This window comes from Microtus oregoni, unplaced genomic scaffold, assembly GCF_018167655.1.
Source record: "Microtus oregoni isolate MIOR12 unplaced genomic scaffold, Mior012 000000F_ref0000247, whole genome shotgun sequence".
In the NCBI taxonomy this organism is placed as follows: domain Eukaryota; kingdom Metazoa; phylum Chordata; class Mammalia; order Rodentia; family Cricetidae; genus Microtus; species Microtus oregoni.
The window spans coordinates 85645115-85670559 of record NW_024543059.1 but is presented as its reverse complement, the minus strand read 5'-3'; the positions used below and the strand labels follow the sequence as shown (position 1 = coordinate 85670559).

General features: G+C 41.6%; 1 protein-coding gene across 1 annotated transcript in view; it reads right to left on the bottom strand.

The window, feature by feature from the left end:
• Positions 1-1319: 1319 nt before the first annotated feature.
• Positions 1320-25445, bottom strand: part of Palmd (palmdelphin) — a 50135-nt gene continuing 26009 nt past the window's right edge. Inside the window, exons 4-8 of the mRNA XM_041657267.1 lie at positions 9924-10038; positions 9758-9791; positions 9526-9639; positions 6011-7108; positions 1320-1680 (exon numbers count right to left, since the gene is read on the bottom strand). Of these exons, the coding sequence (XP_041513201.1) occupies positions 1637-1680; positions 6011-7108; positions 9526-9639; positions 9758-9791; positions 9924-10038 (1405 nt within the window). The 3' untranslated portion in view covers positions 1320-1636. The remainder of the gene's footprint in view (positions 1681-6010; positions 7109-9525; positions 9640-9757; positions 9792-9923; positions 10039-25445) is intronic.

Sequence of the window (25445 nt, the reverse complement as noted above, 5' to 3'; positions counted from 1 at the left end):
GAGGCAGCTCCATGGGCTAAGGCTTGTCCTCCAGAGAGGACCTTCTGTCCCATCCTCTCATTGCCTCTAGAGCAGAGGTTTTCAACCTGTGGGTCACCATCACCAGAAAATACATATTTCTGAAGGTCTTAGGAACAGAGACACTGCTCAGTAGCAAAATTCTGGTTATGAAGTAGCAGCTAAAGAAATTTATGGTTGGGGTTTCCTAAGACCATCAGAAATATGTGTTTTCTAATGGTCATGACCCACAGGTTGAGAACCACTAATTAAGGCCAATAATTAAGAGAAAGCCTTACCAGACAGCATCCCAGCAGAGAAAGTCAGTGTCCGTCCTGGAAAGAAACAGGCTAGTCCCTCAGCTTGGAGGACCTGAGTAATGTATACCTATATGATGGTCTAGGGAAAGATATGTAGAAGCAGGCTTTATTTTTCAAATATATTTATTTTTATGTGTATGAATGTTTTGCCTGCATTCATATCTGTGTATCACATCCATAGCGCCTACAGAGGTTGGCTTTTGGTCCCCTGGGACTGGAGTTATAGACCACCGCTAACCATCATGTGGATGTAGGGAACTGAACCTGGGTCCTCTGGAAGTAGAGCCAGCACCCTTAACTGGTGAGCTCCAGTTCAAAGAAAGATCTTTCGCAAAGGAGGTGGACAATGTTCTTGGTGGCACCCTAAGTGGCACTCCAGCCTGGCTGACCAATGAGCTCCAGAGATTCTCCTGTCTGTGCCTCTCCAACGCTGGGATCATGAACACATGCCACCATGCTCAACACTTTACATGGACTTTGGGGACTGAGCTTACGCTTACAGGTCAAACACTTTTACCAACTGAACCATCCCCCTTTAGCTCCTCTTTGTAGTTTTAAGGTGAAGAATCTAACTTGTTCGCCTAGACCAGCTTTGTACCCTTAGAGAATGTGGGAAGTTCCTTACTAGTGTTCTTAAGCTACAATCATTTACTGCACCTTGACCTGAGTTAAAGATAGGATGGTACTAGAGAATGAATGTGCCTATTCTCTTCTGGAAAGTCATGTACATTAGCAAAATGATCTAAGCACGCTCTTAAAATGCGAGAATAATTGTCATGTATGCCTTTTGGATGAGTGCAGTGGTTAGGAGTCTCAACTGAGCTAACTGGGTTGACCTTTGGCATGAGAATTCAGCTACCTTAAAGAGATACTGAACTTTAGAGAGTTTGCGGCAGAGTTCCTACTTTCTTCTACTTTCGTTCTGGCTGATATCTCTGGGATGAGGTGCACCTATGTATGATCTTTGCATTAGCAACATTAAAACACCAGTTAAGATTGTCAAGATGTTTTAAATAACTTTATTCTTAAATTTAACAAGCTCTTATTAGAAATGCTTTGGTATCAATACAATAAAAATATACTGGTTCCCCCAACCCACTGAGTCATGTCAAGTAACTGGAAAAGTTAGCATTTGTTTTCCCCAGTTTTGGGAGGATTTTTTTCCCCATGAATAAAGACTTCTATTTATTTATGTGGCTTACTATGGGAATAATTATATATATTTGGACTTTGGGAAAAAGAAATAAAAGTATCCAGAAGAGAAATTTTCAGGCATTTCTTGGCTTCTCCAAAGGTTCTTCAGGTGGGCACTAAGGCTCTTAGATGACCTTTTTCCCCAGCTTTGCCATTCTTATCCTTAAAGCTGTAAATTAAAGTAAGAAATAAAGCAAGTTATAAAAGAATCACAATTTTTACTCTAAATGACCATTTCATAGAAGGCAGGAAAGTCGAGAACATACCTCAGATGGTTTTATCCAACAGCGTGAGCATTGTTATAGTAGCATAAAAAGATAGAAATAATGAGCTGTGGTTAACTTCGGGCAGGAGTAGGTTGAGAGCTAGGAGGAGCCTATGTCTACAAAGGTCAGAGGATGAGCAGAGCACACACAGTACAGATGGATGTCACGTGTTTTCACCGTCAGCCTAGATATCTATTCCTTTACATCAATGTTGTGCACATTCTTAACTATGTACCACTGAACAAAAGAAGATACTAATACTTAAACTATATCTAGTGATTAAGTCTTGTAAAAAAATCTCATTAAGCTTGGTTGGCCAAAGGATAAGCAATGACAAGCCTAAGTGTCCGTATACAACAGTGTGAACTAATAACTGGGCAGCAATGTGTGATTATGCTTTCGAATGGCAGGTGTCTCTCTGAGTATGTCCTACCGCTGATGAAGTGTTGGCTGTAGAAAACATCTTCAAAAACGTGGGTGTAGAATGTATAAGACTCCTTTGGCGTCCTGGTATCATGCCTTAATATTTAGGGCCTTTGAGTATAGCTGCCTCAGTCGTGTTCCAAAAGTTAAAAGATGCTTTCAAGGCACTGAGCAAATGATTATATTAATTATGTAATGTTACATTCATGTGTAAAATGGCCCAAGAAGCAGCCATTTAGCTAATTGTACAATTTTGTTTTAATGAAACAATAAAAGTAAGACCTGCTTCCCCCCCATCTCTATCTTTTAACCGAATAAATGATTCTATCTCCAAAAGGCCTTTTATAAAAATCTAAGAAGAGATGGGGACCTGCTTCTGTCCTGAGGCCATCTTCATTGCCATGTTAGCTAGTTCTGTGAGATCGTTTCATTTCAAGGAAGGTAAAAAGCATTATTTCCCTTTGAAAGCAAAGAGGAATGATCACTTCTACCCACAAGACCAAGAATATTCCTTTGACTTCAGGATGTGTTGAGAGATTTTCCTTTGCTCAGTCAGCCGGCTGGGCTCTGGTGCTGGGAGTTGCTGGGTGGAGCCCTCTGAGGAACAGCCTGCAATCCCACAGCAGCAGAAGAGGCAGCAGGCAAGGCTTCATGAAGGGCCGCTCTTGGGTTTTGTGGCCCCTTGCATTACCAGTGCCGAGAGAGAGCAGGAATAAGGGATTGTTTAAAGGTCTGTTTTACAGCAGGGACAAGATCCTGTTCCCTACAGTTATGTCTGTAGACAGAGCCCACCCTGTGTCCCAGGACATGCAGTGAAGTCAGTTAGCACCAGTATTCCTTTTTCCAAGGCTGTGGCAATAGCCCTAATTCCAGAGAGGGGATGTGGAGACAGAGCAGGCCCAGGTGATGCAGGGAGCATCTCCCTAAACAATGTGGCATGAGTTCTCTTGACCCTTCTGTGCTTCTCTGATCCCGGTCCCGTTCCCCTATAACCACTCAGATAGATAGTTTTAGCTGCTTAAACTTGGTGGATGAGAGATTGGTGTTCCACCCTCGGTCTTCCTTGACCCCTGCTAGCAGTTCCTATCCTAAATCAGGTTTTTCTACCTCTTCACCCCAAAGTACCATTGATGTTTTAATGGTCCACAGAATATTGATCTGGGACAAGGATAGGTGTGTGAGGTCTACCAAAGAAAGACAGTTGTGTAGTTGTTGTTGGGGGTAGTAGAATCTCATGGAAAGCTTGCGGAAGCTGCACAATAGTGGGTGTGTCTGGACCATATCAAGCAGATATACATAAAATTACCGAAGTTTTTCTGTAATGTTTTACAGTGTTCAAATTTTTACTGAAATATACTGTCTTTAGACTATCCACACTGGACTAGTTTTCATTTTTCTTCCACCTACAAATAGTCTTTCAAGTTGAAAACTCAGTGTGTGTGTGTGTGTGTGTGTGTGTGTGTTTGTGATGCATGCACTGGTTTGCACAGGAGGCCACAGCAGAACATCAGGTGTTTTCCTCTATTAATTACTTCATGCCTTGTTGCCTTGAGACAGAGTCTCTCCCTGAACCAGAAGCTCACTGTTCTGGCTAGGCTGGGTAGTCTCTGCTTCTGCAATGATGGGGTTACAGGTATGCACACCCATGACTGGCTTTTTATATGGGTGAATGGAATCAAACTCAAGTCCTTATTTTATCAACCAAGTGCTCTTACCCATTGAGCTATCTCCCACATCCCTACGAATTGCTCTTGAGATATAATTTTGATAACTATATGTATAACAAGCAAAAAGAGACTTACAATTCTTAATTATTGTGTCTACCAGAGCCATTCGTATTTAATAGGATATTTGTACTTTAATAAAGAAATCGACTTAAATTGTGTTTTTTAAAAAAATACTGTAGCATTTTTCTCTCTCTGTGTCTCTCTCTCTCCGTGTGTGTGTGTGTGTGTGTGTGTGTGTGTACAATGCCGAAAGCACAGTGTAAAATGTACTTATGAAATTGAAATTGAAGTACATAGGTAGTAGCTATGTTCTTAAAGTACATAGATGGTCCCTGAAAGCATAATATGATTAACTTATTTTTTAAAAGTCATTCATACTAAACACCTCCACTCTAATCTATGTGATGAATTGGAAGGCAGAGATGTAAAACAACATCACAATGAAACGTAAGGAATTTGGAGCATTCTCTTTACAAGATATTTAGTTTGATAGTACAAGACTTTGCATTGTTACTTGTCTGGAACAGGTTTTCCTGTTTTCACAATTTTAGTTCTGTAGCATGGTTAATGTTGTGTGGAAATGTTAGTCACTTCCTGCCATTTTTCTTGGGGGTAAATGTTAACGTGGTTAGGGGGAGAAAGAGTGAGGGTGTTTGGGAGGAGCTGGCTAACATCCCAGATCAAAAAGGGAGCGTTTGCTTTTGTTTTTTACAGTGGTTCACGTCAATGCAACTGCCCATAAACATGGCGTTCTTTTTCTCTGAGCCTCGTGTGTTGTTTTAAGAGCCAATTTCAGAGGAAACGATTGACTGCAAACAAAGCTCACTCTCCAAATGGAAAGGAACTTAGTATCTGCAGCTGTCCATTGTGGGGGAACATTACTCCAGAGTCTGAGGAATATCCGTGAGTGAACATTTCTCAAGAGGATAGAAATTCTCCAGATGATTCAACTTACAATGGGTTCATCTAACTCAAGGACTTAGAAGAATGGAAGAACGTCCCTATTATAGGTCTATGAGCAACACAAGATTGGGCTTATCGTTCGACGAGGAAGAAACAGCTTGAATTTATAGGTTCTGCCACACTTCTATAAAACTATCAGGTTATACTTGCTGGGCTGTCTGCTACTGAGTAGTTATTGCTTTTCAGTGTGCATTCTTCAATTAGCAACATTTAAAATGACCTTCCATTTCTAACATTTAGAGCCTGTGCATTTGTATAATTTGACTTAGATTTTTTTTCTAGGGTTTGTTCAGTTATTCTAATTGTTTTTGTCAGGTCCTTATTTATTTTGCCACAAATGACAACCATTTGCTATGTTTGAGTGATAACGAGGATCTTAAAATTGAGGAGCTGTCAGTTTGTAGAAAAAATTACAGTTACTTTCCATTCAGTGTTAAGATAGCTAAGGAGATAGATAGAAAGCCATAAAAACTTCATAGAGAATGAGACATGTAGCTATATAGAAAATAGAAAAAATTAAATATGCTAATTTGGAGAAAACTATGAAAGTTGAATCATAGATGATGCAAGATAAAATGACATTCTATGCTTAAAGTGTAGAAAATTGAAGAACCAAAGTTAATATAAGTATAAAAGTATAGAGAAAGGAGATCTAGCAAAGTAATAAAATGAGAGGAAAATAGTCCGTGTTTTCTATTTCCTTGCAAAATTAAGGCTACTTGTTAATTTATGAGTAAAGTGTAAGTCATGGGGAGGCACAGGCAAGTAGTTGTCATTGGATTCTGTGGGGGAAAGTCTGCTTCTGATAACCAGGACATGACATGCATTAGCAACCCCAATTATTCACACTTGGAATAGCTCCCTCATAGAAGACACATTTCCAGTAGCTAAGGGCACTCAATGTGATATTGAAACCTCATGACGGAGTTTTCACTTTCATTATCGCTTGAAGTGACTTACTCTGGCCTGATGATAATAATTCGGATCGGCGTTAAGAAAGGCTGTCAGTGAGCATTAATTTATGAGGTGGTCATAGGAGCTGAAAGTCAGAACGTTCATTAACACAGACAAGACGATCACATAAGTAAACAGCAGTAGCATGCCTTGTCATTTTTATTACCTGTTAAGGACGGATCCTCAGTCCCATCTCCAGCCATTGGGACACCCGGGGGAGAATGGTGGGCAGGGCTGCCTAAGCGTTCCTCTTGCTCTTTCAGAGATATGGAATTTTTGTGGGGAGACTTATGGTTTGTGTTTTCATGAGGTCTAACTTCTGATCTCTTTCTAGGAAGCGGGGTTGGTTTGGTTGGCTGGTAAACCTGACTACAGGGAGCTACGGGATGATAGGATGGCGTCTCGGCTTGTCCTTCATCCTCCTCCCCCTCGTCATCGATCACGACCAGCTCGGCATGGATGACCCCGTCGTACCCCGTCAGAAGCTTCTTTTCTTCCTCATTGTCGTCTGCCTGCTGATACCCCATGAAAATCATCGTCACCGGTTCTGCGTCATCCACATCAGAAGGCAGAGAATGAACGATGTTGTATCTTACATCTTCAGCCTCCTCCTGGCAAGTGGGTGAAGAACCCTGAGGTCCTGATTTCTCAGGACTCGCTCTGCGGGGGCTCAGTCCTGTCCTTGGAGAAACCTCATGTTCGTTCTGCCAGGTGTTCGATTCTTCCCAGGGAGTCCCCACCCTCTTTTGCTGGGTGTGGACCACCTCTTCTGCTTGCTGAACCGTTGACCGGGGCTGAGGGGTTGGCCGAGTAGGGCTGGTGTGAGAGGGACCATTGCTTCTCCCCTCTGAGAGCCCATCGTTCAGATTGTGCATGGATTCCAGCCCATGGTTGCCCAGTCCGTTAGCTCTCATCATTATCCTTTCTTGAAAGTTTGGTCCAGGGCTTACTCTTTCTCTCTGTGGGGTCAGAGGCCTGCAAAACGGATTGGCATACACGGGCTCATGGTACTCTGTGGGTGACTTAGAGTTCCTCTCTGAGGCTTGTCTCAGGAGATCCTCCACTTCGACAGGGGCAAGGCCATCGGTGCCATTGTAGGTTGTGTTCTGATTGGAGCTGACGGCGTAGACTGACTTCTGCCCATCATCGTATACCTTTATTCCCGTGCTTTTAAAGCCATCTGATGGGAGGGGTATCGAAGACAGAACAATACTTTCCCCAGTCTTCAAATCTTTTTCAACTTTAATTTCCATGGCATACAAAGCTGTTAAAAGACAAATTTAATGCAAGATTTAGCACTCCCTTTCTCTTATAAACTAGTTTGTTGGCTTTTATACCCCTTGATGGTCTTTTAAATGACATTTCAAAACTTTTAATTCAGCAGTGGTGGCACACACCTTTAATCCCAGCACTCGGAAGGCAGAGGCAGGTGAATCTCTGTGAGTTCGCCGTCAGGCTGGTCTACTAAATTCTAGGACAGCCAAAGCTACACAGAGAAACCCTATCTCGAACAAAACAAAGCAGAGCAAAGCAAAGCAAAGTAAATCATAGCAACAACAAACCCCCAAAAACCACCTTTGTGATTTGAATGCTGGAGAGATGACTCTACAAGGACAGAGTTACAGTCCTAGCACCCTTGTTAGGAGGCTCACAACCTCCTATAACTCTATCTCTGGGGGATCTGATGCCCCCTGGCCCCCACATGCCCCTACATGAATGTGGTGCAGGCATACACATATACACATAAAAATACATCAGTAATTTTCCCCCTGGGTTTACCAGTTTGTTCTAAAACAACCATCCATATAGCAACATGGTGTCTGAGAAAGTGTAGAATTTTGGAAAAGTAGTATGGAGGAGCAAGGAAGAGAAACAGGTCTACGTAGCTGCTATTTTACAGAGAACCAAAACATACCCTTTTCCAGTGACTAAAGGTGGCCAGCCAGACCTAGACACTTTTGTTTCCTTATTAAGAAGAATCTCTGCCTTCTTCTTTGGAAGACCAGCCACACTGTGGGCTGTGGCAGGTAAAACAGGCAGTAGGGGGGACTGTTGTCACATCTGTTGCGAGCCCAGCTGCCACTGCAACTGTAAAGCACTCTAAGGTCTTCACAGTGTGGAAAGTGGTTAGATGCATCCTTGTACCCGAAGAAGTCGGAAGCCTGGAGTTTCCTTTCTCTCTCTCTTTCAAAACACAGAAATACTTTATCTTTCGTATTATGGCTGTTTTACCACATGTATGTCTATGTACCATGTGTATGCCTGGTGCACAACAACATCAGAACAGGGCACCAGACCACCTGGAACTGGAGTTACAGATGTTTGTGAGCTGCCATGTGGCTGCTGGGACTTGAACCTGGGTCATCTGCAAGAGTAGCAGGTGCTCTTAATCGCTGCTACTTCTCTCTAGACATTCCCTTTTATCCTCCCAGTTTAACACCACTTTCAAGCAGATGAAGGGCTGAAAATAGAGCAGCAGCAACTGTACTGGACAACTGAACTGAGGTGACTGGTGAACAGGGGGGAAGCTGACGTCTGTCTCCTGACCCAGGCAAGAGCCCGGGGATGGAATTTTAACAGGTGACAGGAACATCACTCATAGAGTTAGAATGTGTCGGCACTTGCTTTTGGTCTATCTTCCGATTTCCCTTTAGCTCATCTTATACTTCTTGTGTCCCCTGTTGCCTGATGTGGCATGCCTTTCCCTGGGTACCCAGTTAAACCTGCACGGTCTCTATCCATCTTCCCTCTGCTTCACATCTCTTCCTCTTTCTTCCGCATTGTACTCCCTGAATGCTTGATAAACACCTGCCATGTGCCTAAGTGAGCTTGGTATATAGTAGTTAATTATTAAATACCTGCTACCTGAATAAGGGACTGCTACCTGCGGATGGAGACTAGCTCCTCCTTCGATTTTAAAATTCAAATTCTTCCTCTTTGGCCAAACCTTCATTTCCCAGAGACTTTAAAGTATTAGCTTTATGAAAATCATTATCCCATGAAGTTAAATAATGCCTGATCTTTCCAAGGGGACATTTTCACTTCAAAAATATTTTATAACTCAATGTCTCCTGGATGAAATTTTTGAGCAGAGGAGTTGAAAGTGTTTCTTGCCTGTTTCAGGCCTTATCTTATTGTTCCTGCCTATTTTGGAAGGGAACAAAATGCACGGAATAAATACTTCACCCTCGTTATTCCTAACTGTGCAAGCCCTGGGAACTGTCCTATAGCCCTGGGAAATTTGTAAAATGGTCCTTTGCCTAAACTGGAAACACAGGCAAGCTGTGAAAATTAAATATATACTCTGAAATTGAGGGGCCAGGGATACGGCTCAGTCGGCAAAAATTTGCTACCTGATGGCTTTAGTTCAATACCTGGAACCAAACATTAAAATAAAAAGGCAGATGTGATGGTGTCCACCTGTTCTTAGGTGAGGCGGGATGCAGACAGGAGAATTGGCTGCAAACTCATGCATCAGCTAGCCTGCAGTATGCTGTATATTGGCAGACACAAGAGAAACCCTGCCTCAGACAAGGGAGGAAGAGGGAACAGACTCCCGAAAACTGTCCTCTGACCTCTATGTGAGCTTCCACACTCACACGCACTATACATACGTGTACCAATCTTAGAAGAAGAGACCTGAGATAGAAAGCATGTCATTGAGAGCAGGCTCTCAAATACCTTTTCTGTTTTGTTCATCATCATCTTGGCCTTCATGTCTTTCCTTTCTTAATCTGGAAGGTACGTAGGAACTTGGAAGGTCAGGGATGTTAGCATAGATGTCCTCAATTGACTCTGGAAAGTTGATAGGAATTCAAAGTACACGTAAGATATTTCTAATATTAAAACAAGGCCAACGATCTTATGAAAATGATCTAGCTTCGACATGGAACAGGTTGCTTCCAAAACATACCTTCTGGGATTGCTTCCTTTTCCACCTTCACAGACTGTAAGATAAAAGATTTCCCTGATGAGCTTAGTTTAAAAAGTAAAGATCTAAATATAGCAATACTTTGAAGAAAAAACATTTGTGGATTCTTTTCAGGGGGAATCATAGCCTACAACCGAGTTACACTCACTCTTATTATGTCTTCCGTTGTCCTCTCGATCGATTTTAGCTTCTTTAGAATTGCCTCCTCATTGGCTGAGATTTGCAGTTCAGCCTTTTCAAGGTCTTGGATCTCTTTCTCAAGCCTGATGATAAGAAGGACACATTTCTTAATACTTAATGTGATGAACATGCAGGGGTCTCAGATGCATCTTTTTCACATGCGGATTCAGGAGCCAGACATCTTCCCAGTATACGGCATCCCAGTGAGCGTCATGGCTTCACACCAACTATCACATCTAATACATAGAAGGTTCCAGACACTTAAGCAACTCTCAACCCAAGGCTGCTTACTTTTATTTTATTGTTTTTAACATAAAGACTGCAGGTGTAAAGGTTAGTTTTGATGGCCAGTTGAAGAGTCCCCGGGCATTAATGCAACACACCTTTGAGTGTCTGTGAGGGATCATCTTCCAGGGACTTTAACTGAGATGAGGAGACTCACCATACCAAGGACTGAGAACCCCAGACTGAACAGAGACGGAAATAGGAAAGCTAACTGGGCACCAACATTCCTCTTTGTCTGTTTTCAGTGTGAACAGTTACTCTATGCTGCCCCTGCTGCTGTGCCCTCCCTGCCACGACGGACTGCGTCTCCTCAGATCATGAGTTCCAATAAATCTCCCCCGTTTTTTTTTTCATTTTTTTTTATTGAGAAAAGGAAAAAAAAAAAAACAAGTTTCCGCCTCTTCCCAGTCTCCCATTTCCTTCCCCCTCCTCCCACCCTTCTCCCCCTCCCTCCACCCTTCTCCCCCTCCCCCTACTCCTCTCCCCCTCCCTCTCCAGTCCAAAGAGCAGTCAGGGTTCCCTGCCCTGTGGTAAGTCCAAGGTCCTCCCCCCTCCGTCCATATCTAGGAAGGTGAACATCCAAACTGGCTAGGCTCCCACAAAGCCAGAACATGAAGTAGGATCAAAACCCCGTGCCATTGTCTCATCAGCTCTCATTGTTCACCATGTTCAGAGAGTCCGGTTTCATCCCATGCTTTTTCAGTCACAGTCCAGTTGGCCTTGGTGAGCTCCCAATAGATCAGCTCCACTGTCTCAGTGGGTGGGTGCACCCCTCGTGTTCCCGACTTCTTTGCTCACGTTCTCCCTCCTTCTGCTCCTCATTGGGACCTAAATCTCCCCCGTTTTAAGTTGCCCGTTGTAACCGTGATGAGAAAACTAACCAGCCCATTACTGAAGCATTTGACTTTGGCCTTATTTTCTTTGCTGCAATAATTAATCTTGCTTCCATAGAAATCAGCATGATTTATTTTATAAAGAGACTTTTAAAGCCACATGTGGTGGTACAGCACTCAGGAGGCCAAAGGAGAAAGAATGAGGGCTTGAGGCTAGCCTGAGCTACAAACAATGCTGCTTCAAAGTGAGAGATAAAGGGTAGGAAGGAGGGAGGCTAAGGGAGAAAGAATGAGGGCTTGAGGCTAGCCTGAGCTAGGAAGGTAGGAAGGTAGGAAGGAGGGAGGGAGAGAGAGATTAACTAAAAGAAGTGATACATTAGTAGTTACATTGTCATTTAAACTTTTTTTTTTACTAAAGTCTCCATAGATTTAGAAAAATATTATTGCTAAATTTCACATAATAATCATAGATATTTAATGAGTAAATTCCTCGCCTTTTTTATTTTTTAAGACAGGGTCTCACTATGTAGCTATCACTGTACCGCTGCACTGGACTCACTCTGTACACCAGGCTGGCCTAGGACTTACAGAGATCTACCTGCCTCAGCTTCCCGAGTCCTGGGATTAAAGGAGTGTGCTGCCACACCTGGTCCTGCCATATTCTAACATCAAAAATTACATTGCTTTAAGCTCCTTGAGCACGGTGCTATTTTCTGAGTAGGGTGAAGAGATGGAGAAATGGACAAAATCCCATTTCTGTTACAGAGACCACATTTTCTGTGGGGTGATCACGGATTGGGGAGAGTTAGAGGGGGTGGGCAGGGGGTAGGTATGTACAGCCTGATCATGCATCAGGGAATTAGATGAAGTTGCATTTGAAGATGGACAGTTACACACACACACACACACACACACACACACACACACACTGAACTCATAACCAGCATTTGGATGCGACCAGGGTGTGTCACCATGGCCTCTTCTCGGCAGGATGCCATGGACCCTGGCAGTTGCAGTGGCTAAGGCTGCCCTGCAAGCTATGAGACACGTGTAGTCTTAGCCAGACACCCTGAACTCGAAAGGCAGCTGCCTCAGAGGATGACTGATTTCATGCAGCAGCTGGCCCAAGACATGACAGCTGTGGCTCTTCATGCCAGCTAACATAATCGTCAGTTCTCTTGGTTTCTTTCTTAAAGGTGGCCATGGGCCTGGCGGCTCCAGAATCTTGGGCTACTGTTATACCAATAAAAATCCCAGGATGTGATTGTCTTACCCATTCTATTCATTGCTTTAACTGTAGGTTCTGATATTGATGCTGCCTCTGGCCACCTTAGGCCATTTGTAGCTGGGGAGGTTTTCCTGTGCCTTGTAGAACTTCAAGTGAGTTATAGCACCCCTAGTTTCTTAGGGGTTGCTGGGAGAGTCCCGCCATTACAAAAATTCCTCCAGGTCTCTGGTAACATTTTCCCCATCAGCAGAATTATAAAATGTATGCTGAATTATGAAATGTGTGTTGGCCCAGTTTGGAGTCAATAATTTTTGCTACATTTTATAGCCAATTGCTTATACCTCCTCAGAACTCAGTTCTGCAATGTGCACAGTGAGAACAGAATGCTGGCCTTGTTTTGTTCAGATGCTAGGCGCAGGTAGAAGAGACAAAGGCAGCGAGAGCCAGCTGAACATGACAGAGGCAGGCGTAAGCTGACTTGTGAGAGAGCTCTTAAGGCTTTCCACAACACATCCTAACTTTGTCTCTTTCCATCACCCACCTAAGAGTGCTCTTCCTAATATTTAGACATTGTGTATAAAGGGGAACCTGGGCAGACATGAAGGAAGTTCGAATGACTGCAGCTCCTGAATTTCAGGACCAATTGTGGAATGAAAGACAAACAGGTCTGAATTCTGCTTCATCTGCCAACTTCCCATGTAACCTAACTGTCGTCATCATTTACACATCCACCTAAAAATGTTTATTTAGCATCTTCATTGTGCCAGGGACTATTCTATATGGCATGGATATGATTGTGAAAAATGAAGAAGCTGGCAGTTCTAGCAAGGAACAATACATCAATACACAGGCTGGCAGGGTTGTTCTGTAAAAGACCTGATGCAAAATATTTTAGGCTGATAGTCCACAAACAGTTTATGTTATTCATTCATCCGTTTCCCCCTTATTTTTGCTGTACAACACTTTAACTTGATAAATATACATGTGTTGTGTCTCTCTGTATGTGTTTGTTTATACCATTCCTATTTTGTGTCCCTGAAAGTACAGGCCAGAGTTAGATGGGTTCTAGGCCATAGTTTGCCAGCTCCTACATTAACAAGTGTATGTATGTGTGTGTGTTTGTTTATGGATACACACCTACTTTCATATATATATATATATATAATAAATAAATGTGTACATAAGCACATATAATTTATGTATGAAGAAAAATATTTCCATGAAGAAAAGCAGAATAATTGACTTACCAGGATTAAAGGCACATAGTATCATTCAGGAAAGTCTCTTTAAACAAATGTTATTTGTGAAAATAGAGTAGGGTATAAAAATATACTTTTCAGAGAGCAGGGTACCTAAAAATCTTGAGGTAAGAGCAGAAAGAGTAAGGAAGAAAGAGCTTATAAATGAGGGGAGACTACAGGACCTTGGACATAGGTAGGTATGTGGACCAGAGGGTCAATTGTCTATCCCTCTCAGGAGCTAAGCAAGGTCAGGCCTGGTTACTACTTGGATGGGATACTGCACTGGAGCGGCAAGCATAAAAATCAGTTGTTAATAGTCTGAATGAAGATGGCCTAATCTAAGGTGTTTGCTGTTAGGAGGGTGAGAAATGATGATGTTCTGGAAATATTTAAAAGAGAGAGGTTCCAGAATTTGTTGATAGATGTGTGTGTGTGTGTGTGTGTGTGTGTGTGTGTGTGTGTGTGTGTAGGGAGGGGGCATGAGAAGAAGGATGCCTTTGTTAGGACCCGAGTCACGGGAAACCTGCAAATGTGGAAGTTTGGGAGATGAAGGCGGGAGGCTCCTGGGCTTAGATAAATCTCAGACAGTCAAGTGTGATATGGAGGTGACAGATTTAGAAGGAGTAAGTATGTATAGCCATATGCCTGGGCAAGATCTCCTAGAAAGTAAAAGCAATAGATAAAAATTCCAAGCTTGAGACCTGCAGGACGGCACAGAACATAAAGATGCTGCCAAACCTGTCAACTGAATTCAATCCTTAGTACCTGTACCGTGGAAGGGGAGACCTGACTCCTGCAGGTTGCCCTCTGACCTCCACAGGCACATGGCAGCACCTGTAGATCACCTACCACTTCCTCGCAAGCGAATAAATATGTATTTTTTTTTAATTATCAGAAGTCTGGTCAATGTTAAATATTCATCAAGACTTAACCGAGAAACAAAAGAAGTAGAGAACACGGAAGATGATGTCTTCTTCTGTCTCTGCCTCTATCTGATTCAGTTCTTCGTCTGCCTGGCCAGTGTCATCTTGGTAAATTATGATGTGCACTGGTATTAGGTATTGTCTATCCTCAGCCCCCACGAAGAAAAGGCACTGGATAACGTAATTCTGTATGAGTCACATGAATGGTTTTAAATAAGATGATAAGAATGGGCTTGCTAACCCCATAAGGTCTTTCTAATAAATGTTTGTGAAACTTCTCAAGTCTCGGGTGAAAGCCGCATTACTAGGAGACGTCACTCTAAGGACACATCACGACATGTTAGGAAACGAAACAAAAGCGAATGCTTCCCTCCCAGGCCTCATTCCTTGGTTTCAACCAGAACAGTAAGAAAGCGTCTTGGTGGTAATTACTTAGAAGCCTCTGGCGAGAGGAGCTTATTGATGGAGAATTTCTTTTGTAATTTTCACTGGGTGCAAACTCAGCTTTTATTATTGTACCTTGATTTCTCACTTACATCTTTTATTTATGGATGTTACCATGAAGAGATAAATGGTCAAGATTTGTTTTTTTTTTCCCCTTCTGGAATCCTCCTAAAAGATCAGGAAGTTTGCTTAATGGTGGAAATCTAAATAACAGTGACCAAGAATAAAGAACTAGAAATTCTCGGAGTCCCTGCCCTTGCTTAGGACTCACCAGTATCCAAGAAAGCAGACTCGCTGTGTAGCAGGATGGTTGAGGGCAGTGTGGGAACACACGCAGTCCCTGCTCCATCCCTTGCCACCTGGAGGGCAAAGACGGCTTGCTTGCTGTCATATTGCCTGTGCCACACATCACCAAGAGTCCGACTCTCATCATATACAAAGAAGAATGTTCCTTGTATGACCAGCTTCCTTACCTCAATCACGGTTGCATAGATTACATGTTAACTAAGCCTGCTTCCCCTTGGTGAAAGACCTTCTCTTTCCCTGAAAACCTTTAAGAGTTGATACTTGATACCTTGTCTGGTGGGACTGAAACCTCTTGCTTTTGACATCTTCTCAATTGTTTGCTTTGTTGTTAGTAAATCATTCACCTGAAAGACAACTTGACTCAGCAGTTCCTTCTCTTGACCTCTGCTCTCTCTCCCTGTAAGTCTAACAAGAGAAGGCCAACAGTAGAAAGGGAGGCAGTCACAAGGGAACCCACAGAGACAGCTAACCTGGACTCACGAGAGCTCACAGACACTGGAACCCACACGGGACCGACCTAGGCCCTTGGCATATGTGAGACAGTTATATAGCTTGGTCTACTTGTGGGACTCCTAGCAGTAGGAGCGGGACCTAATGCTGATGCTTTGACAGGCTTTTGAGAACCTCTTTCTCATACTAGGTTGCCTTACCAAGCCTTCATAGGAGGGGAGGACCTTAGTCTTACCTCAACTTGATGTGCCATGCTTTGTTGACACCCATGAGAGGCCTGTCCCTTTCTGAGCAGAAATAGAGGAGGAGTGGATTTGGGGGAGGGGCCAGAGAGAATGGGAGGAGAGGAGGGGGCGAAACCAACCAGGATGGTTTTATTAATAAATTTAATTAAAAAAAGAAATAGAAGTAGTCTGCTATTGCTACACTTGAGAAGGCATTTGGAGTTTGAGAACCATTAAGGTGTATAACAGCATTGCAACCAGAAGAGAAGAACTCTTTTTGAATATCCCGGTAGAGTCTGGAGATTCGTTTTGGTTGTCATGGTTGGAGTACTGGAATGCTGTTGGAATATACTAAAGCAGAGGCTGGGGATGCTGCTAAATGTACAGTTTCTGCACAATGTACAGAAACAGTCTTAAGAAAATGTCTGGAACAGTGTGGACTTTCTGTTACATGTCTTATGAAGGCTGTGTTCATTATTTTGCTTGGTGTTTAAAAATTTTCATCATTGCCTCTTCCTTCTCCATTTTTTTCTCTTTCCAATATACATATGAGTGTATCTGTCTGCCCCTACCCCAATTCAATGGCCATATAAGAACATATTTATTTCTGCTTTAAAGGTTAAATAATGTAGTGCTTACCTTAGGGACTCAGGCCAAATCTCTTCCAAATATATATTTTGGAAAGAGAAAGAAATTAGCTATTCAAAATTAGGTATTGAGGGACTAGATGATGAGATGAGTTGGTGGTTAAGAGCACTTGTTGCTCTTGCAGAGGACCTGGGTTAGCTTTCTTAAGCCACATGGTGGTTCATAACCATCTGTAACTCAAGTTCCAGAGAATCTGATGACCGCTTCTAACCTCTGTGAGTAGTAGGCATGTACTTGGCACACATCTATACGTGCAAGCTAAATGCACATATACATAAAATAATCTAAAACAATAACTGAGGAGCTATATACATGTGCATATGCATACATTTATAAGCACAGATTTATATATAGTTATATATTCCTGTATCTGTACATATGTTTATATACATATTAGTATATACGCATAATGCACATAAGAGTTAATGTTTTTTAATAAGACAAGCATATAGGGATGCTGCTGGGACTAAGTTTAGCCTTCCCTGACTAAGTTTCAGTGGATGGCTTAGAATTTCCTTAAGTGCTGTCTTCTAGTCTTTAGAAAGTATAACCTTTCAGAATAGGAACTGAGCTCTTTGAATTTCTGATTCGGTTTAGTGAGAGGCAGGCAGTATAGAGAAAACCCTTTCCTTTTTGGTGCTCTGGGCTGTGAGGTGGGGACTGATGAGCCAGTATCTCTTGTAACCTCTGAGAGATGGTGGGCAGGCATCACGAGCCAATTTAGATAAATGGAGCACACAAGAAAGCATTCTCAATGCCACCCATTATTGGAATCTTCCTTCTCCTCTCCTATTTACTCAGGGGGAAAAGAGGACTATTTCCAAGAGCTCCCTATGTGAAAACAGGTGGCTTTCATTTTGGGCTCTGTGGTGGTAATAACCTCCCTTAATGATTGGGAGATAATATCTTTAATCCAATTCCAACAACTTTCTTCTTCTTTTTTTGTCTTAGAGAAAAGGACTCTTGCACTTAAATTCTGGATATGTCAAGAAGAGGTAATTTCAGAAAGCAATTTTTTCTGCAGCTAAGGGTCCATTTACCTCTTTTAGGCTTTGGTGGTTTTAACAAGGACTAACAGTCTAAAGAAGTTCACCATTAGGGGCCAATCAGACTGGAACTCATGAGGAAAAAATAACCATCAATCCAATTCAAAAGTTTACAGTCAGAACCTTTCAGAACTGGACATGTTAGTGGTTAGAAAAATGTTCAACAAGTGCTCCATATTGACACAGTACTAACTGTGGCATAGTGAGTTCTCACAGCTACCTGTGAGTAGCTTCTTAGTTCTATTGAACATATGAGCAAGCAGGTCACCTAAATGGGCAATTGATCCTGGGGTTCATACGCAGTCTGAGGCTAGATAGAATTTAAAAGCAGATCTCCATTTAGTCTTCCTCAGTTAACCACGGTGGGAATAAGTCTTAAAATTGAAAATTTATTTCTGTGAACTCAGATCTAACATTAATTTTGATTGGCAGTATAAAAGGAATGTGTTATTGTTCATGGTAACAAAGTGAAGGTAGCCCCAGCTATCTCAATCACTGTGATTGTCATAGATGGCCCACCCTGGCTCAGCAGACAGAGGAAGAGAAAGTGGTAATTTGTCCCTGTTAAGGAATTCCTTCACCTCAACCTTTGTCCTTAAAAAAATACTGTTCTAGGCAGAAAACTGTGATACTTCTCCAGCATCAACTTTGCTGTAATATTTGTGGTGGAGTATTTTAATAAATTTTAGCAGAAAGAACACCCAAGTTTAAGTTTTCCATTTCATTTATCTTTGAGACAGGCTCTTGCTATGTATCTCTGCCTGACATGAACTTGCACATAAACCAAGTTGGCCTTGAACTTTCTACAGTCCAGTGCTGGGATTACAGGTACATAACACCATCCCTGTTTTGACTCTATTATGAGAAACTTATTCCCTCTGTTGCCACATCATTCCTCTTTTCTTTTTAGTAAAATATGTCACCAAGTTTCATCTGCCTTAATGGACATCCGAAGGTAGGCTAGATGTCCCATTCTCTGGTGTATTTAAATGGTGTGGCTATCTGGAGGTAGACCAGATGTCCCATTCTCTTGTGTTTTTAAATAGTGTAGGATACTAGCATATGCCTGTAGCCTTAATATCATATTCTTAAAATAGAGAAGCTTGTCCTCCATTTATCTCTCCTGCCTAATTTTGAATGCCATGGTGAGCTGGTTTTGCGCATACTGCCAAGCATATACAGTGGAACAAATAGGAAGGAGCATGCTCTCTCTGACCTCTCAAAACACTGGCATCCTCTCCTCTTGAATGTTTACCATTTCAGATTTTTCTATGTGAGATAAATGAGACTTTTAATATGATTTTTAAAGGATTTAGATAGACTCCTTTAAATCAACAGGACTAAGGGTATACTAACTATTGTATAACTTCATGGGACAGAAGTTGAGAGGTGACAGATTTTGAGTTTCTTTTATTGTGTTGAAGAATTCTTCAGTAGTATTTTCCATTTTGGGTAATGAACTAGCAGAAAAAAGAAAAACAAGTCGCTTCTTCTAGTGATGAAAAGACTTGCTAGGTTTTTTAATGATATACAAAATATGACGTGGTTTATATTGACAGTTCATATATTTTTGCTTAACTATATTTTTAATTAGAAAACAGTTAGCAACAGCTTAATTTTAAATGGCTAAAACCTGATGAAAAAGACAATATTTTAATTTATTTTTTTTTAAATCATAGCTTATGAGTGAATCCCTCAGGAAACTCAGTGGATATTATTGATTATACACAATTAATAATCTTAGCCAGATGGTCTTCACTGGGAACATTTGTTAATACTAGTGAAGCAATGGTTAAAGGTATTATGATGCCGGCCAAACTAAATTTTTCCAATAAAATTGAGAATATGATCTGGTACACTGGCTCATGCTGGTAATCCTAGCATTCCCCAAGGAGAGGTAGGAATATAATTATGAATTCAAGGCTAGCCTGGACTATAATGTGAGACCCCCATCACCAAAAGAAGGAAACAAAAATAAAATTGAGGCTGTGTTATCTAACTGAGGAGATTTAAAAAAAATATTTTATTTTAAAAATCTAAGCACTAATAACATGTTTACTAAGAATGTGATTATATGCCAAATTTGTTTGTTTTGCTCACTTGAGTATTTCGAAAAGATGTTGCACATTGCATACACAGGTAGTTAAAGCCATGAATTGCTGTCCATTGTGAAGAGGCATGTGTATAACAAAGAAGACTCACCTACCAGGATAATAGTCACATGCTATGGGTGTCTGAAAGCCAGAAAGAAAGGGCACTCGTAATAGCAAACATGCAGTGTGCCCTGAGCTAGACCTGTTGACTCTAATTCTGAGCGTTTAAGAGCAGGGCAAGGAAAACAATGCAGCTTTCAGATGAGGACAAGCGGGGAGGCAGCACAAAGGCGTGGAAACAAGTTATCAGTCTGTGCTGAGGATGGGAACAGCAGGTGTTTAGGAGAGCTAAATAATTTATAATCATATGCAGACAGCTTGTGCAGAGGTGAGACTGGTCTCCCAACAGAACTCTGTAAACACTCTTCACTGATGCCAGGCTGACACAATGGCATGGTTTCCCACTGATGTACAGACAAGTGACACTAGAATACAGTGAGTTCTCAGAGAAGCATACTTGCTCAGTCAGAGTCAGGTTTCGTATATTAAGAACGTCAATAGTCATAGAACCTAAGAAGCAAGACTGGCTTCTATAGAGTCATCTGTACCGTGTGCAAGTTATTAGAAAAGTCATTTTCAAAGGAATGCCAATAGACACAAACTGCTGTGGCAAAAGGGAATTGATTAGGTGGGGGCTTCTCAAATGATCTGGCAGGACAGAAGTGGACTGGGTAGATTTTAATTAGGGCATGTGGAGAATCCAGTAGTACTTGCCAAACACTTAAGAAGAGCAAAATCATGGCAATAAGAGTTAGATTTGATCTCTGCCTAGGTGTCTGGAGTTTCTGAGTGACTTTCAAGTACTGTTGCAGACAGAATACTGTTGAGCTAACTCAAGATTGCCCAGCTGAGATTCATCTACCCTAATTGTTAGAAACGTAGAGGAGGGTCAGGCATGGTGGCCTTTAATCTCAGCACCAGGGAAAGAGGGGTGGGGTGGATCTCTGAGGTTTCAAGGCCAGAATAGTTTGCATAGTTAGTTCCAGCAACACCTACTTGGTAAGATCCTTTCTCAAGAACGTTTTTGAGGGGAGATGGAGGGAAAATGGATATGGCAGAGAGAGGAGATGAGGGAGAGACTGGGAGGAGGGGAGACGGGAAACTTTGGTCAGAATGTAATATATGAGAGAATAATAATAATAAATAATCTGAGGAGAAAAGATGCTGAAACTAGTCTGAGGACAGATATCTGTTGCTCTCACAGTTTCACTTCCCCCACTTTATCTGCTTTTCTTCTCTGGTTTGTTTCTTCCACAAGTTAAATTTACATAATGTTTATGCCAATAACGAAGGAGGACCTTAGCACTCGGTTAAAGGTTTCTCAAAGGTATTTATTTCTTTTTAATTTATCATTCATTCCTGAGACAAAGTCTTAATGTAGCCCTGGCTGGCTGAGTCCTGAATCTAATCCTCCTGCCTCCATCTCCAGAGACTGGCATTACAAGAGGGTATTACCCTGCCCAGAACTTTGTTTAAATTGTAAGGACAGTGCTTCATTCTGCAAGCCCTAAAAACAATTTTTATAGGCAACGTAAGTAGGTGTTTCAAATTATATGTCAAAATTATGTATTTTGTATAAGTAATAACAATTTAACTACTTTTAAATATTTCAAATCATTTTAGATATTTAAATTTAAAAAAAGGGTGGAGTGGGTAGGAGGAGAAAATCCTTTCTAGTAAACAAGCCATTTGAAACCATGCAATGATGTTGAAAAGGATACAGAGATCTACACAGCCTTTGAGTTTCTTCATTCAGAAATGACCATTGACTTTGAGCTGCGTAACCCTTAACATTTGTCTCCAATGGTGTTACAGAGTAGCTTCAGTATTTTGTGCACTTCAGTTTTACTTTGTTTCTTAGTGTTATTGTTCTTACTTGATTTCAAGAAGAGGGTTTTATTATTTGAAGACCAACAAGTATAAATTCTAATCCTAATATAACATCTGATAGCTGGATGTGGGCAGTCCTCTGTGGGTGGTCTAAACTGACTCAGCAATAGTTGTCTGATGGCAGACAAAAGATGCTGTTGCAAGGAGAGGGCGTGGTTCATCTTGGAGTGGGTAAATATTCACTGGAAATAGAAAAGCCTGGTCTCCATGGCAGCACAGATCTTTCCTCTGATACAATGTCTCTGCTTTTGAAGATTTTTTTTTTCTGTAACCAAGACTTAGAGGATGGACCTTGAAATTTATTTCCTGCTTTTTTCTGTGTTTTCTTACATTATCAGAGCCAAAGATCCACACATTCTTGCAAAGGCTCTTAAATTTGCGTTTAAAGGCATGGAATGCCATTTGGAATGAGAATGTAAATGTAAAAATACTTTGAAAAGTCAAGGGATCTAAAGAGAGGCAATTACAAATATTCTTGTTTTCTGGGAGGTGTATGGGTCTGGAATCACCTTCAGAAGAGTGGAGGGCAAATTCAATGAAATATCTCAAGAACACGTGGGTCTAAAATCAGCTTTCTCGAAGCCTGGCTGTTCCTACTTTTATACGGTTCTGTTCCTTCCTGCTTTATATGTAAAACTAGGTTGGGACCGCCTTTGGAGGGTGACTTAGAGCAGTGCTTGGGACGCTGGCGTCATCAGGTCAAAGCCGTTCATTGAGGGTCAGAGGTTGTTCTCTCTACCACGGTGGTGGGTATTTATTCTGGGCCTGTTAGCTTTCAAACACGAGAGGAGATTGAGCTTGTTAGGTCTGAGCGAGAGAGAAGGCATGGGGATGGGCTGAGAAAATAAAAGAGCATGAAAGAAGAAAAGAATGCTAAAAACATGCCACCAACAACTCAGAACCCTGGCCACTGCTATCATACAACTTTGTCTTGACCCAAAGATGATTGTGTGCTTATTCTTTTCGTTTCTGGAAGATCCCTAAGGAGGTTTTCCTTCCCAGCTCATTACTACTCAAGTTATTTACTATTCTAAGTCTACTCATTTGCCCATCCATTGACCCATCTGTCAGTTACAACTCTTATCACAACCTATATATTCAGAGCTATTCTTAGTACGTGGAGGACTCTGCGTATATTTGGTGGAACGGGCAGCCTTTGTTCCCTTTTCGGTTGGAAGTTGGGTTTTTACTTCGCTTATTTGGTTAAGTTGAAACCGAGGCTCCTGAATTAAAAATAATCGGTCTATCTGGGAAATTAAAAACAACAGCAGATGAACTATTACAAATCTGGTAAACCAATTAGTCAAAGACGGAGAGTGAAAAACAAGCTTGGAACGATCTTGACTCATGTAATTGCCTCAGAATGACTTCTTAAAGGTTTCTAGGCAACAGACTTTAATAAGAGACAAGTGGTGGGTTTCTCACCCCCCTCCTTTTCTTTCTCTTCTCTCTCATGTTGTCACAGAGAACAGCTTGACTATGTCCCTGGTATACGGTGTTAGATAGACTTAGCTGGTTCAAAATAGGAAGGCAGAAACATTAAGAATGTGCTATTTTCATCCCAATCACTCTCTTATTTGATGAGGCACTAGTTTCAGGTGGGACAAGGGCTTTGCATTAGGTAAATAAGATCACTAAGCAACACAGAAGAGCCGAACTTTATATTTTGCGTTTCAATTTGTAATTGAATCTTGCCCGCTGTCTTCTGAGCTGACCAAGTGGATTCTTGTTATATGATATTGAGCAGAGTGTATTGTCTCATATTCTATCTCCCTTTGTGGAGGGTTTTTTTTTTTTTTTTTTTTTGTTCTGTGGGACGTGGCTTCAGCTGTTGTCACAGCCCAGCTCTTGGCATTTCTTATGAGGCATAGTCACACAGAAATCCAAGACCTCACATGTACCTTTGCCCAACTTTACTATATGGAGAAAGCAGCTTCTAACTATTTGGGCACCGATGAAAGCTTTATTAAGAGAAGGCAAAAGATCAGAAGGGTCCTTGGGAATGTGAAAAAAAAAAGCCTAGAGAACCTTTAATCGTAAGTAGCTTAGCTTATCCTTCTCCGAGGGAATGCAGAGCATTTGCATCATTCTCCCTGGCACTTAACCTTTTACATTTTATGCTTATGACATTTCTGTCAGACACTCTGCATGTGCCAATTAAAGTCAGAGGTCCTTGGCCACAGTTCAAGAAGTAAAAAGTATCTGGGGGAGGAGCTTGAGTGAAGGCAATTTTGGTTATGGAGAGCTGTAGGACAGGTGCAGGAGAGGACCTGGGACAGTAATGACGGTTGGCTGGGAACAAGCTCCTTTGCAGACTTCTTGAATGTGTATGGGGAACCCTGGATGCCTTATGAAGTCTGGGGGTGCGGGACAGCAGTGAAGTGTTAGAGGTGATGTCTGTACCAGCCCACATGTTTGTATTCATGGCGGTCTGGACCAAGATATCCAAGTAGCTGTGCCGGCAATCATGATGGGAAAGGTTCAGAGGTCACAAGACAAGCAGGGATCCTTTAAGAGGCAAACCAAAGCTCTGAGTAAAGTAGTTTAGAAGATGCCTAATATGACTTTCTCCTGGGAATGTTGCCTCCTCAGGTATTAATCAGGGAATCAGGCAAAATACTTAGTAATATGTTCCTGGGCTACAATCGTGATTCAGGGACAGAAACCATGGAAACGCACTTAGTTTGTCCAATGTTGTTTTTCTCTGGAAGAAGAAAAGACACAAGGCTGAGTAAAAGACATGGCTTTACTCAAAGGTTATATGTGAATCTGGGGCGCCTGGAGCCCTTTTAGCTTTGTTAAGTGCTCAGACCAATGTCTATCTAAATAGCAAGATGCCTTTAAGGGTGAACCAGCTGCTTGTATTGGAATTTAAAAAACAAGAAAAAAACAAAACAAAACAAAACAAAAAACAACCAAAATGCTGTCAGAGTGTTCGGGCCTTAACTTTTGTAGAATATTTCTGGAGAATTGGAGACACAGTTTCATGATTAGGAATTTGAATTCAGATTAAAACCCAAGCAATTTAACCTTTTAGCTGTACCAGGAAGGGTGAGCTAACCCTTATGAATGCTAATCTTCTATTTGTTAACTGCCTCCCAGGTGGTTGTGAGATTTAATGACTTATATGTATAAAGTGTATGTATGTACGAATATGTACATAGTGCTTGGTGCATAATAAGTGTCCAAGAGTAATTCAGTTATATTAGCATTTTAGCCTTTAAGCTACAGGGAATATATACCAGTCGCTTCCAAATGGAAAGTGTTACTTCCTAGATCAGTGAGACTTTGTTACACACACACACACACACACACACACACACACACACACCTTTTGTATTCAAAGAAGTGAGAGAGAATGAGGTCAAATAATAAGCCCACCTGGATAAGGCTCCTGGCAATATTCTAATTTTGCTGAATTTTTCTTAATTAAAAAAAATATTTTTTTCTGAGATAGGGTCTTATGTAGCCAAGACTGGCTTCCAATTCACTGTATAGCTGAGACTGGCTATAAACTGTACTCCTCTGCTGAGTACTAGCTCAAGTTAGGCTCAGTCTTAGGTAGACCTTTTTTTTGTAATGAATGTATTCTCTTCTCTGTTTTCTCTCCCCTCTCCCTACCCCCCAGCCCCCGCCACACACACATGTGTACATGTGCATGAGACCTTATGAACACCAGAGGCTGATGTTGAGATGTTTTCCTTAGATGTTCCTTTACTTTTTGCAGTCTTCTAGACTGGTTGACCAGCACAAAGGCCCCTCCCCTGCCCCCAACCCCCACGGCAGCCCCTACTGCTAGGCCCCTACTGCTAGGGTTAC